Source organism: Mirounga leonina, unplaced genomic scaffold (assembly GCF_011800145.1).
Source record: "Mirounga leonina isolate KUSES-001 unplaced genomic scaffold, KU_Mleo_1.0 Mir_104, whole genome shotgun sequence".
Lineage (NCBI taxonomy): Eukaryota > Metazoa > Chordata > Mammalia > Carnivora > Phocidae > Mirounga > Mirounga leonina.
In genome coordinates, this window is record NW_023270231.1 from 3137607 (window position 1) to 3152906 (window position 15300).

The window sequence follows — 15300 nt, forward strand, 5'->3', positions numbered from 1 at the left end:
ATAAGGCAATTAATAACAAAAGCAAAGAAATACATCAACAACAATACAATAATAGTGGGGGACTTTAACACACCCCTCACTGAAATGGACAGATCGTCTAAGCAAAAGATCAACAAGGAAATAAAGACTTTAAATGACACACTGGACCAAATGGACTTCACAGACATATTCAGAACATTCCATCCCAAAGCAACGGAAGGAATATACATTCTTCTCTAGTGCCCATGGAACATTCTCCAGAATCGATCACATCCTAGGTCATAAATCAGGTCTCAACCGGTACCAAAAGATTGGGATCATTCCCTGCCCATTTTCAGACCACAATGCTTTGAAACTAGAACTCAATCACAAGAGGAAAGTCGGAAAGAACTCAAATACATGGAGGCTAAAGAGCATCCTACTGAAGAATGAATGGGTCAACCAGGAAATTAAAGAAGAATTAAAAAAATACATGGAAACCAATGAAAATGAAAGCACAACTATTCAAAATCTTTGGGATGCAGCAAAGGCAGTCCTAAGAGGAAAGTATATAGCAATACAAGCCTTTCTCAAGAAACAAGAAAGGTCTCAAGTACACAACCTAACCCTACACCTAAAGGAGCTGGAGAAAGAAGAGCAAGTAAAGCCTAAACCCAGCAGGAGAAGAGAAATCATAAAGATCAGAGCAGAAATCAATGAAATAGAAACTAAAAGAACAGTAGAACAGATCAACAAAACTAGGAGCTGGTTCTTTGAAAGAATTAACAAGATTGATAAATCCCTGGCCAGACTTATCAAAAAGAAAAGAGAAATGACCCAAATCAACAAAATCATGAATGAAAGAGGAGAGATCACAACCAACACCAAAGAAATAGAAACAATTATAAGAACATAATATGGGCAACTCTATACCAGCAAATTAGATAACCTGGAAGAAATGGATGCATTCCTAGAGATGTATCAACTACCAAAACTGAACCAGGAGGAAATAGAAAACCTGAACAGACCTATAACCACTAAGGAAATTGAAGCAGTCATCAAATATCTCCCAACAAACAAAAGCCCAGGGCCAGATGGCTTCCCAGGGGAATTCTACCAAACATTTCAAGAAGAATTAATACCTGTTCTTCTGAAACTGTTCCAAAAAATAGAAATGGAAAGAAAACTTCCAAACTCATTTTATGAGGCCAGCATTACCTTGATCCCAAAACCAGACAAAGACCCCATCAAAAAGGAGAATTACAGACCAATATCCCTGATGAACATGGATGCAAAAATTCTCACCAAAATACTAGCCAATAGGATCCAACAGTACATTAAAAGGATTATTCACCGCGACCAAGTGGGATTTATCCCTGGGCTGCAAGGTTGGTTCAACATCCTCAAATCAATCAACGTGATACAATACATCAACAAAAGAAGGAAAAAGAATCATATGATCCTCTCAATAGATGCAGAAAAAGCATTTGACAAAGTACAGCATCCTTTCTGGATCAAAACTCTTCAGAGTATAGGCATAGAGGGTACATCCTCAATATCATAAAAGCCATCTATGAAAAACCTACAGCGAATATCATTCTCAATGGGGAAAAACTGAGAGCTTTCCCCCTAAGGTCAGGAACGCGGCAGGGATGTCCACTATCACCACTGCTATTCAACATAGTATTGGAAGTCCTAGCCACAGCAATCAGACAACAAAAAGAAATAAAAGGGATCCAAATCGGCAAAGAAGAAGTCAAACTCTCACTCTTTGCAGATGATATGATACTTTATGTGGAAAACCCAAAAGACTCCACCCCAAAACTGCTAGAACTCATACAGGAATTCAGTAAAGTGGCAGGATATAAATCAATGCACAGAAGTCAGTGACATTCCTATACACCAACAACAAGACAGAAGAAAGAGAAATTAAGGAGTTGATCCCATTTACAATTGCACCCAAAACCATAAGATACCTAGGAATAAATCTAACTAAAGAGGCAAAGGATCTGGAGGGTATTATGTTGAGTGAAATAAGTCAAACAGAGAAAGACATGTATCATATGACCTCACTGATATGAGGAATTCTTAATTGCAGGAAACAAACAGGGTTGCTGGAGTGGGGGTTGGGGTGGGAGGGATGGGGTGACTGGGTGATAGACACTGGGGAGGGTATGTGCTCTGGTAAGCGCTGTGAATTGTGCAAGACTGTTGAATCTCAGATCTGTACCTCTGAAACAAATAATGCAATATATGTTAAGAAAAAAAAAGAAGAAGAAGAAGGTAGTGGGAGGAGAAGAATGAAGCGGGGGAAATCGGAGGGGTAGACGAACCATGAGAGACGATGGACTCTGAAAAACAAACAGGGTTCTAGAGGGGAGGGGGGTGGGAGGATGGGTTAGCCTGGTGGTGGGTATTGAGGAGGGCACATTCTGCATGGAGCACTGGGTGTTATGCACAAACAATGAATCATGGAACACTACATCTAAAACTAATGATGTAATGTATGGGGATTAACATAAGAATAAATAAATAAATAAATAAATAGGCAAAGGATCTGTACTCTGAAAACTATAAAATACTCATGAAAGAAATGGAGAAAGACACAAAGAAATGGAAAAACGTGCCATGCTCATGGATTGGAAGAAAAAATATTGTGAAGATGTCAATGCTACCTAGAGCAATCTACACATTCAATGCAATCCCCATCAAAATACCATCCACTTTTTTCAAAGAAATGGAACAAATAATCCTAAAATTTGTATGGAACCAGAAAAGACCCCGCATAGCCAGAGGAATGTTGAAAAAGAAAAGAAAAGCTGGCGGTATCACAATTCCGGACTTCCAGCTCTATTACAAAGCTGTCATCATCAAGACAGTATGGTACTGGCACAAAAACAGACACATAGATCAATGGAACAGAATAAAGAGAACAGAATGGAAAAAAGACAGTCTCTTCAACAAATGGTGTTGGGAAAATTGGGCAGCCACATGCAGAAGAATGAAACTGGACCATTTCCTTACACCACACACACAAATAGACTCAAAATGGTTGAAAGACCTCAATGTGAGACAGGAGTCCATCAAAATCCTAAAGGAGAACACAGGCAGCAACCTCTTCGACCTCAGCCGCAGCAACCTCTTCCTAGAAACATCACCAAAGGCAAGGGAAGCAAGGGCAAAATGAACTATTGGGACTTCATCAAGATAAAATGCTTTTGCAAAGCAAAGGAAACAGTCAACAAAACCAAAAGACAACCGACAGAATGGGAGAAGGTATTTGCAAATGACATATCAGATAAAGGGCTAGTATCCAAAATCTATAAAGAACTCATCAAACTCAACACCCAAAGAACAAAGAATCCAATCAAGAAATGGGCAGAAGACATGAACAGACATTTTTCCAAAGAAGACATCCAAATGGCCAACAGACACATGAAAAAGTACTCAATATTGCTCGGCATCAGGGAAATCCAAATCAAAACCTCAATGAGATACCACCTCACACCAGTCAGAATGGCTAAAATTAACAAGTCAGGAAATGACAGATGTTGGCGGGGATGCGGAGAAAGGGGAACCCTCCTACACTGTTTATGGGAATGCAAGCTGGTGCAGCCACTCTGGAAAACAGTATGGAGGTTCCTCAAAAAGTTGAAAATAGAGCTACCATATGATCCAGCAATTGCACTACTAGGTATTTACCCCAAAGATACAAAAGTAAGGATCCGAAAGGGTACGTGCACCCCGATGTTTATAGCAGAAATGTCCACAATAGCCAAACTGTGGAAAGAGCCAAGATGTCCATCGACAGATGACTGGATAAAGAAGATGTGGTATATATATACAATGGAATATTATGCAGCCATCAAAAGGAATGAGATCTTGCCATTTGCAACACCGTGGATGGAATTGGAGGGTATTATGCTGAGCGAAATAAGTCAAACAGAGAAAGACATGTATCATATGACCTCACTGATATGAGGAATTCTTAATCTCAGGAAACAAACTGAGGGTTGCTGGAGTGGGGGGTGGGGTGGGAGGGATGGGGTGACTGGGTGATAGATACTGGGGAGGGTATGTGCTCTGGTAAGCACTGTGAATTGTGCAAGACTGTTGAATCTCAGATCTGTACCTCTGAAACAAATAATGCAATATATGTGAAGAGAAAAAAAAAGGTAGCAGGAGGGGAAGAATGAAGGGGGGGAAGTCGGAGGGGTAGACAAACCATGAGAGATGATGGACTCTGAAAAACAAACTGAGGGTTCTAGAGGGGAGGGGGGTGGGAGGATGGGTTAGCCTGGTGATGGGTATTGAGAAGGGCACGTTCTGCATGGAGCACTGGGTGTTATGCACAAACAATGAATCATGGAACACTACATCTAAAACTAAGGATGTAATGTATGGGGATTAACATAACAATAAAAAAAATGTAAAAAAATAATAAAGTTGGACTCCGTACTTCACACCATATACAAATCAAAATGAACCAATGACCTACATATAAGGCCAAACCAAAACACTCTTAGAAGAAAACAGAGGTGGGGCACCTGGGTGGCTCAGTTGGTTAAGCAACTGCCTTCGCTCAGGTCATGATCCTGGAGTCCTAGGATTGAGTCTTGCATCGGGCTCCTTGCTCAGTGGGGAGTCTGCTTCTCCCTCTGACCCTTTCCTCTCTCATGTGCTCTCTCTCTCAAATAAATAAATAAAACCTTTAAAAAAGAAGAAGAAGAAAACAGGTATATTTTCATGACTTTGGATTTAGAAATAGATTCTTAGATATGACACGAAGATAACAAGCAACAAAAGAAAATAATACAAAATGGACTTGATTAAAATGAAAAACCTTTGCGCAAAGGGCATTATCAAGAATTTGAAAGACTACCTATAGACTGGGAGATATGTTCCAACCATATGTCTGACAAGAAATCAATATCCAGAATATATAAAGAACTCCTACAACTCAACAATAAAAAGGCAAACAACCCAATTTAAAAATGAGCACAGGACTTGAATAGACATCTGTCCAAAGAAGATTTACAAATGACGAGTAAGCATATGAAAAGATGCTCAACACTATTAGTCATTAGTGAAATGTATATCAAAACCAGGAGATATCACTTCACACCTACTAGGATGACAATATTTTTTTTTTCAAATAGGTGAATAACAAGTGTTGGTGAGGATATAGAAAAATTGGAACCCTCATACACTGCTAGTGGGAACTTAAGAAGGTGCGGTCACTATGGAAAACAGCAGGGTGGTTCCTCAAAAAACTAAACACACAGAATAACCATATGACCCAGCAATTCTACTCTTAGGCATATATACCGACCAAAATCCAAGGCAGGTACTTGAACAAAAACTTGTATGCCAATGTTCACTGCAGCATTATTCACAACAGCTAAAACATAGAAACAACCCAAGTGTCCATCAATAGATGAATGGATAAACAAAATGTGGTATATTCATACAATGGAATGTTATTCATCCATAAAAAGGAATGAGGTTCTGATACATGCTACAACACAGACAAACCTTGAAAACATTACACTAAGTGAAATAAGCCATACATAAAAGGACAAATATTACAGAATTCCACTTATATGAAATATCTAGACTAGGCGAATTCATAGAGACAAAAAAGTAGATGGTGGTCACTAGGGGCTGAGGGAAGGGAGAATGGAGAGTTATTGCTTAGTAGTTAGAGAGTTTCTGTTTGGAATAATGAAAAATTTTGGGAATAGATCATGGTGATGGTTGTACAACACTGTAAATGTAATTAATACCACTGAGTTGTAATGGTTAACCACCTTAAAATGGTTAAAATGAAAAATTTCATGAGATATATATATATATCTCCACAATTTAAAAAATTATATATCTATTTATCTATCTGTATATCCACAATGTAAAAAGAAAAAAAGAATCCAGATAGAACCCAGAGCATTTTCCTTATAGTCTTCATCATTTGGCAAGGATGGAAAACCCCCACAATGAACCAAGATAAATGAAGTGGATTTAAAACTGAAATAAAAAATAGCCCAGGGCACCTGGATGGCTCAGTTGGTTAAGCGACTGCCTTCGGCTCAGGTCATGATCCTGGAGTCCTGGGATCGAGTCCCACATCGGGCTCCCTGGTCAGCAGGGAGTCTGCTTCTTCTTCTGACCCTCCTCCCTCTCATGCTCTCTGTCTCTCATTCTCTCTCTCGCAAATAAATAAAATCTTTAAAAAAATAATTAAAATTAAAAAAAATAATAACCCAGCAGGGGCACCTGGGTGGCTGAGTAGTTAAGCGTCTGCCTTCAGCTCAGGTCATAAACCCAGGGTCCTGGGATTGAGCCCCACATGGGGCTCCTGCTCCACAGGAAGGCTGCTTCTCCCTCTCCCGCTCCCCCTTCTTGTGTTCCCCCTCTCACTGTGTCTCTGTCAAATAAATAAATAAAATCTTAAAAAAAAAAATAACTCAGCATATATCTTAGGGGCAATAAAAATTCAGTGCAGGGTCCACTCTCCACATTCCTGGTGCTTCAGAATTATGATTCAAATTCAAAACGGTGCCCTTGCCATATTCCTAGATCTTCATCCCTTTAGAAGTTCAAAGGGGTGGCGAGTCCCAAAGGCGTACAAGAGGGGCAGGAAAGGATGACAAATGACAACCATAACTGGTGCACAGAAGCTTCAGGAGTGACAGGGTCACTTCGGGACAGTTTAACATGGAACACAAGATTAAGCCAAGCCAAACCTCAGGCAGGTAGGGGTAGCTGAGGGTACGAACCAGAGGGTAAGAATGCCCTGGGGCTGACCATGATGAACCAGTAAAGAACAAAATCAGAGCCAAACTAGAGCTGAGCACAGGGTCCGAAGACAAAGAAAGGTAAAAAGCAGGGTCAGAATCCAGGAAAGGATGGGAGGGCAAAGTGGCTAGGAATCAGGCTAGCTACCATGAGCACTCTCTAAATGTCAGCCTCTGAGCCACACTCTCAGAGGATCCACTGTCCAGTGCTTCAGAACTCTATTGAGGTCATTAAAAATTCAGGTAGTAGGGCCCAATTCCAATTCACTGAATCAGCATCTTTGGGGGATGGACCCAGGCATATGCATTTTAACATGTTCTCAGATGATTCTTAGGCCATCTAAAGTATGAGAACCCCAGATCAGGGGACATACGTGCAGCTCCTGAGATAGACCGGAAGTCCACAGGCTCAACATTCCAGTTCTGCAAGTGCACTGTATGTATCCTCAGTGGGGGACTCCGCAAGTCCTGCCAACAATTTCCAATTAACATAGACTTATAACTCTAAACTGGTTGGGGCTGCAGAGTGAGCAGAGTGAGCCTACTAGGCATAGAGCATCTACCCTGTGCCAAGCACTGTGTTAACTGCTTTACTGATATTGCTACCTTTAATGCTTACTTATGAGGTCCCATGACTATTCCATATTTACAAATGATCAAGCTGAGATTAAGCAAAGCCAAGCAACTTGTCCTGGGCTATCCGGCTGGGCAAGAGCAGCTTTGGGTTCTAGGCCAGTCTGACTCCAAGACCTGTGTTCTTTCCAACACACCAACATGTTGCAAAATTTTCAACAACAGTTTTAAAAAAAAAAAAAAGGCAGGAAAGCAGGGCGCTGGTGGTGGAGGTTATAGCATTAATTGATGGTGAGTCTTAGGTTAATTAAAAAGCTTTTCTTACCACAGCATACCCAGGGCACAGTGGTGAAGCAAGATTCTGCTGTCTTTTCTAATCATCTTGATCAGGAGCCAGAAGGTATTGTCAGGTAATGTAATCTTGTTCGGGTCTTTTCTTCATCTAAGTGAAGAAGGGGCTGAGATTAAGTTTGGGAAGAGATTGAAAAGCAAAGCTCAGAGGGACAGATTAAAATGGTGCTGAGGCATCCTGAAGCAGGAGAAAAAATGACAGGACTTTGTTGATGGAGCTGCTGAAGGGAGATAAGACGCATCTCAGAGAAGGGAAGGAAAAGAAGCTGAGGAGGGAACAGAGATAAACAGGGTAGAGAGAAGAGATAAGTGGCAGCATGAGGGTGAGGCAGGGAAGAAGAAGACAGGACCAGGGGCCCTGCAGGAGAGTAGGACCCAGGCCCTTTGCTTTCTCTTTCCTCAGGTATATTTTTAAAGGGGGAGGGAGCCACATTCATAGAATATGTTAACTGCCAGATCCTCATTATTCAATCTCTGAGCCTGAATAGATAGTTCCATTTGAAAGTAAAGCTAAGGGCACACCTGGGTGGCTCAGTCGGTTAAGCGTCTGCCTTCGGCTCAGGTCATGATCCCAGGGTCCTGGGATCGAGTCCCGCATCGGGCTCCCTGCTCCGCGGGGAGCCTGCTTCTCCCTCTGCCTCTGTCTCTCTCTCTGTCTCTCATGAATAAATAAATAAAATCTTAAAAAAAAAAAAAAAGTAAAGCTAAATTTGAGTCTCTTCAAGAATGTGAGACCCTCTGGCTTTGTGCCCTTCACACTCCCCCATCCATTTCTAGGTTGGCCCAATCAGACAGACTTAGAGAAGGAGGACACCAAACCTAGGACCCCCAGTGCAATCCCGTCCACCTCACATGGGAGTAGAGTCAAAGAAGAGATCACTAAGGCACTTTGTACACCTGGAAGGGCCAGAGTGCTGCGGTCGAGGACATGGGCTTTGAAGCTGCTACAGGGTTTGGATCCCAGCTCAACTGCAGGCTACCTACTTTATGAATCTGAACTTCCATTTCCTCACCTGTCAAACGGGGATAAAACTGGCAACCCCCTCATAGAGCGATTGTTACAATTATATAAAATAATGCATGTAAAGTGCTTAGGGTAGCGTCTGACATCCAGAAAGGGCTCAAGTATTATTAGTGATGACTACTAGCACTGTTATTGGGCCCAAGCACAAAGCTAGGTGCACATAGTAGGCATTGGATTGAGGGGGAATTGGGACATTTGCTTCTAGTCCTGTCTCACTCACCCTGGCGAGAACACAGACAGTGACTTTACCTGTCTGGGCTTCCATTTTTCTCCCCTATCAAATGGGGTATCCTCTGGCTCTGACTCAGAGTACTGTGGGTTTGGAAACTCTTAAAAAGTAGGAAACTGCATAGAAACACAGAAGAGGTTATTTCCCTTACTCTACCATTGCGCTTTACCAAGCTGCCTACTCTCTGCCATACTTACAAAGTTTCACTGTGGCTAAGAATTTTTGCTACAATTTTCTTCATCTACCAGGGCTGAATATTTCTGCCTCATTCCTTGATTGACTCCTGACACTTGCATGAGAGGTTCAGCTCCCCAGCTTCAAGAAGGTGTGTATGCAGAATTTCTAAACTCTTATCCTGTTTAAATCCCTTCATTCTTTTGCCTCTCAGATACATTAACAATGATCCAAACATTTGGAATCACAGAATGCATAATACAGATGGAGGTGGCTCTGTAGACTATAAGCTGTCAGGGAAGAGGGACTCAGTCTGTCCAGTTCATTCCTACAGCCCAGCACCCAACAGGGCCCTTTGGCACATAGGAGACACCCAAGACACTTTGGCTGGATGAGTGAGTGTGCCGGGAATCAAGGTTGTTGACCCAAGAGCCATTCTCAGTTTCTCCCATGCTCATTGTAAATTTTGGCTAAGTGGCCATGTGTACACCCCGGGGGCTGAGTCATGATTGGTGTAAATTAGTCCCAGATCTCTCATTCCCCTTGGCCAAAGGGTGGCATGTGGTCCAGTGAAGTACATGTCCATTGAAGCATATGGGAGGGTCTTCTGGTAACTTCTATGGCAGATTTCCCTTTTTGATAAAGGATAAAAGTCATATTAGGGGGAAAGTTCCATTCCCTTCCACCTCCTGCCTTCCTGTTTGGGATCCTTTTGTGTGAGGGCACATTAGAGCTATGACAGCCATATTGCAACCTTGGGGGACAAGCCAAAAGAAGCCACAGAGACTCCAATATCTCATTTCCATGAAGCTGCTGAACCAACCATCAAACAGCCTAAATCCAGATTTCCAGTTATGTGAACTAATTAAAAGTCTTTAATTAAGTCACTCTTTTTAGTATTCTCTTACTTGCAGCTGAATACCATCTTTCTAAGACAATGAATAACTGTGCCCTAAGAAGGGTCTCCCATTATTTTTAGGTACAAAAGGACAGAGAGTTGCCTTTTTACCAAGTTCTTTATTCTGCAACAAAGGTTTCCACTTAATCAGTCTTCCATGTTTCTCTTATAATCTTAGCATAATCTCATTATCCCTCTGATGTCTCTGAAAGATTAATAGCACCCCTTTGACCCCCAGACATTCTTTCTCCATTTATCTTTTCTGTTTTCTCATTATCACTTTCCACAGACCAAATATTATATCTTGGTTTTTAATTACTTTAATGGGCCTCATCCATAGTAATTGGGACATTTAGGTCATTATCATGTCTCCTCAGATCTTCTTGAACAATTTTATTGACCATCTCTTTGAGCAAAATCATGTGGGGTACTAGACCCACATAAACTTGTAACTTAGGCCAAAAGTTGTCCTGATGAATTAGCAACAATTCCTTCTGGTGTGAAGCTGCCCTCCCTTCAGAATTGTGGCTTACAGTCATTGCTGTGCCTTAGTGTTATCCGAGGTGGTCTAAGAACTCCTGAGAGCCAGGTCTCCCCCATGCCCATTAAAATCAGGATCCTAGAGAGGAGTCAAACATCGGTATTTTTAATTACTGAAATCCCCATATGATTTCCATGTGCAGCTGACTTTAAAAATCAATACTTTAGGCCAGTATTTCTCAATTTTTAATGTTCATACGAATAACATGGAAATCTCATTAAAATGCAGATTCTGATTCTGGGCTGTACGGTGGGGACCGACCTTCTGCATGGATAACAAGCTCCCAGGTGATATCCATGGCATGGTCTGAGCCCCATGTTTTGATTAATAAGGGTCTAGCATCTAGATTTAGTAGTCTATTTTAAGACTGGATCTAAACAAATTAAATTCCACTTGGGTACTATTGCAGCAAAAAAATGATCACTGCAAGAGAGTCAAGAACTCAGAGGGTGGTTGTTTCCATCTCTGGTTTAGTTACAGACTTAAGTGGACCAATCATCCCAGTTTGCCTGGATCTGTAAACATGTTACAGTCATTAGGGGCTCCTGAAGGGGTTCCCAGCATGTGGGACTTTGAGTTTTAAAATGGGACAATTTGGTCACCCTCATTACGGCGGTGTTCTTCATAAAGCAACAGAACAGCCAGGCTTTGCACTTCCACATTCTCATTCCTCTTTCTGGGAACGGGAGTCCACCACAGGGCCAAGGGTGTGCTGGGAAAGATGGTTCAAGGGAAAGAAATGCTGAGTTGCATGCACCAGGAACTTAATGTGACCTCAGAAGGGTAAATAATCAGGCAGATCCAGGTGGACCTAGAAAATCCAAGAACAGGTTTATGACATGGCCACAGAGAGAAGTTCGGGAGACATGGTTGAGGTCTGTCCTCTGGCACTGGGTTCCTGTGTAGCCTGGGGTAACTCAGTCCCTGTCAGTCTGGGCCTCAGTTTCATCAGATAAAACATGGGAGTTGAATTGCTGGATTAGTCAGGGTCTTTCCTGGACACCCAACCCCCACTCCATATGCAGCACGGATAAAGCATACAACCTCCAAACAGCACCTTTCCAGCTCAGATGGAAAGTAAACACATCTTCTGTTTTGTGAGCAGCTATCTCCAGCACACTCCAAGACCCTCATAACAGTATTAGCATTCATCTTATTCCAGCATCCTTCTCTTCGCTGTTCTTTGATGTTCAGAGAGCTGAGAACTCACAATGCCTTTTTTTTTTTTAACGACTATAACATGTTTACAAATCCAGATGAAATTCTATTTTGAGACCCAGCCTTTTGGTTATAAGTGGCTTCCTCCTTCTGATCTTGCCTTCACCCAGGGAGCTCACTTCTCAAATTTTTGTTTTCTTTAGAGAGATAAAGAGTCTCTCCAGCCACCCATTGCCGGATTCCTGTTAACCTTTCATTAAGCCTGCTGACAGCTGGCTCCAGCTCTTCATGAGTTGGTTCAACACATTCCCATTTAAATGTGTCCCACCTGGCTTCATTAAGGTTCCTGCTAGGTTCTCCTTGTGGCTCTCTCTGCGAATGCAAATAAGATTCTGAGCAAATAATATGGGGACAAGGGAAGATTGAGCTATAAAGGGGTTGGGATTGGAGAACCATCAAAACACTCAGGCCACCATGGATTTGAGCAAACTAAAATCCATTTGGACCCAACGGAGGCCAATACTGCAGTTCTGTATGCACGGAATGTTAAATTAAGGCCCTTCTGTGAAGTACAGGGTAGTGGTTAAGAGTGTGGAGTCCTTCCAGCCTGGTTCAAGGCCCTGCTCTGTCATAGGGGGTTGGTCCATGTGACCTTGGGCAAGTTCCTTCGCTTCTCTCTGCTTCTGTTTTCTCCACTCCAAAAGCAGGAGTAATATATCTGTTTTACTGGGCTGCTGTGAGGATTCCATGAGAAATTGCCTTGAAACACTTAGTAGGATACCTAGACCATAGCAAATGCTGTTTAAGGATTGGATGTTATCTTTGATTTAGTCTAGAAAGGCCAAGGTCAAGGTTGCAGAAATAGGTTGTTCTAAACCCTCAAGGTTGGATTGTGGACCCACCATGTAAAAATTAGCTGTAAGAACCACGTCTCCATCAAAGTCCTTCCTTGTGCAAATGGAAAATCAACACTGATTCCATTCTGTTGCATTTCCCATGTGTGTTCCATCTCATTTAGGTTTTTAAGCTCTCTAAGTGAAGTGATCCTCTCTCCTGGGCCCTAGATACTAGGAAGTTATTTGTAGGAGACTACCAATTCATCCTGATTACACGGAGAGGGAAAGAGAGAACTAGACCAACAATCTCCCCTGACCAGGAAGTTTCAGCGTAAGAATTATGTATTTATTAATTCATCAGTTGGAAAAACCCATACCCTACCTCCTGGACTTTGGAGTCTCAGACTGGTTGCCTTGTTCCAGCCCGTGGCCACGTGTTGCTTGCCCAGGACGTTATCCTAACTAAGTTGGAGTGGTAAAGTCTTCAAGTGGACACAGGTATGTTGCACTTAGAACAGCCCCAGCACTTCCCTTGCCTCACTCATCTGTGGCAGCTGCCTGGGGCCTCAGACTGAGTCCAGGTGCTTCTTCCACAGCAGAAGTCGGGAGACAGGGCTCTCTGATCTGCATTTAGAAAAGGAGATCTCTGCCACAGCTTGAAGAACAAATCGGAGAGGGGAAGGACTGCAGACGGGGAGTCCAGGCAAATGCCAGCTTCAGTGAGGTCTCTGACACCCACCTCCACCGGGACCTTTGCCTACTGCCGCAGGAAACTCCTGACTCTGGGCCACCACACCCGCCCCCACAGAGCCCTGGTTAAGGGAGAATTTTTTCTCAAAAAAGAAAATGTGAGCCAAAATTATGGTGCAGTTCTACATCGCTTCTGGCATTATTGATGAGACCCAGACCCATGGTTGCTCCTACCATCCCTGGAGGGGGGCGCTGCACTCCAAAAGTTGGGCATAAACAGCGAGATACAAATGCATAGGAGCCAAAGGCAACTAGGGTAGAGAAGGAACCAGAAATCGTGTCCCTGACACAGGGCAATTTGGAGAGACATGAGGCCCTCCGTCCAGTATCTGGAGTGCTGCCAGAGAGAAGAGAGATTACACATGTTCTGTGTAAACACAGTAAGTTCCACTATGATCCATAGGCAGATGCTGTCCAGAGACAGACTTTGTTTTAAATATTTCTAAGTCTCAAAACTACCTGAGATTGAATGATCTCCTTTAGATGTGGTAGTGAGCTCACCATCACCGAAATTATTCAAGCACAGTCTGGAAGATCATTTACCGTGATGCTACCCAGGAGATTAAAACACCTGGCAGAGAAGGTGCTAAAGGTCTCTAAAGTACTTTCACTTGTGACATTAAAGCAAGACTGGATCATGACACCAATAGAATAGATGGGGCTTTAAAAACAAAACAAAACAACACATTCTAAGACTTATTTTGACAATTCCCGCATCATGCCCCGGTCCTCAATCCTGAGAAAAAGTGGCACATTAGAGTGTGAAAAGACCATCTTCGTCTTCTCTTCCATGCTGCATGTCATCAAAGTTGTTTTTACATTCTCCAACATTGTCTAGCCTGTAAGGAGAAAAGAGAGGCTGAGAATGGGAAACACCAGGACCAGAAAGAATGGGATGTTGCTAACTCACAACGCAACTAACCATGGTTGTTAGAGTGAAAAGGGCTCAGACTCCACCTAAGCCTCTCCATTCACAGATGGGAAAACTGACGCCGCGGGAAATAAAGGGCTTTTGCCAGTCTATTCCAATAAGGGAATTAAACATTTCTATATTTACATTAGCAAAATATAAAATCAAGATCAAAATGTGTGTATGACCTTGGAAAGCTGCCTTGCTGAGTCTCAGTTCTCCTACTTGTTAATATTTATTTGTTAATATTTTCGTATTGATGCAATTAAGTGAAGCCACAGTCTTCATCACAGTTTACACCAGATCTTTTCATTTCCTTCCCAAAAAGCTATAGAACAGGACAGATATCCAAAATCTCTTTCCAAAGACTCTTCAAACTATTTAAAACAAAACAAAACAAAAAAACTGCTCTTATGGTCTAATACTGGGCTGAGGAACCAAATCCGAGGAATGATATTCTACATGTTTCTCATTTTCCATACTGCCAACTTTCTTCTCCATAAACTCCTGTTTAACAATGTCCTTTTAAAATGAATCACCCAGGGATGCCGTGGAGGCTCAGTCAGTTAAGTGTCTGCCTTTGTCTCAGGTCATGATCCCAGAGTGCTGGGATCAAGTCCTGTATCAGTCTCCTTGCTCAGCGGGGAGCCTGCTTCTCTCCCTCTGCCTGCCGCTCCCACTGCTTGTACTCTCTCACACACAAATAAGTAAATAAAATCTTAAATAAATAAATAAATAAAATTAATTGCCCAGAGTTGAACAAATTCTGAGCACAGAGGACAGAGACATATCACCTTCATTCTTTTGCATGCCATGCTTCTATTAATGCAACCTGCCTTTATATTTGTATTTCAGACGAACATAACATAGTGTTAACCAAGACAGAGGTTAAAGTGAGTTAAATCCCACATCTTTTTCACCTCTAATGCCACACTTCTCCAACCCTGTATTTAATCAGAACACGAGCACAAGTCATTAAACCACTGAGTAGTATCTAATCATTTGTAACAGCTTGTACAATCATTACAACAATCAGTCATGCAAGATGAATTACCTTGTGTGTTTCGGGAACCAACTGGTTTTCATGACTTTCCCTGAAAAGAC

The 15300-nt window shown here is 42.2% G+C and overlaps 1 protein-coding gene across 3 annotated transcripts in view; it reads right to left on the reverse strand.

Moving 5' to 3' along the window:
- Positions 1-9752: 9752 nt before the first annotated feature.
- Positions 9753-15300, reverse strand: part of TIMD4 (T cell immunoglobulin and mucin domain containing 4) — a 61588-nt gene continuing 56040 nt past the window's right edge. For 2 of the 3 annotated variants that reach the window (XM_035013039.1, XM_035013025.1), the window contains 2 exons: positions 15251-15290; positions 9753-14125 (listed from right to left, as the gene is read on the reverse strand). In XM_035013039.1, coding sequence (XP_034868930.1) covers positions 14102-14125; positions 15251-15290 — 64 coding nt within the window. In that variant the 3' untranslated portion in view covers positions 9753-14101. The remainder of the gene's footprint in view (positions 14126-15250; positions 15291-15300) is intronic. The other variant, XR_004680726.1, reaches the window with a different exon arrangement.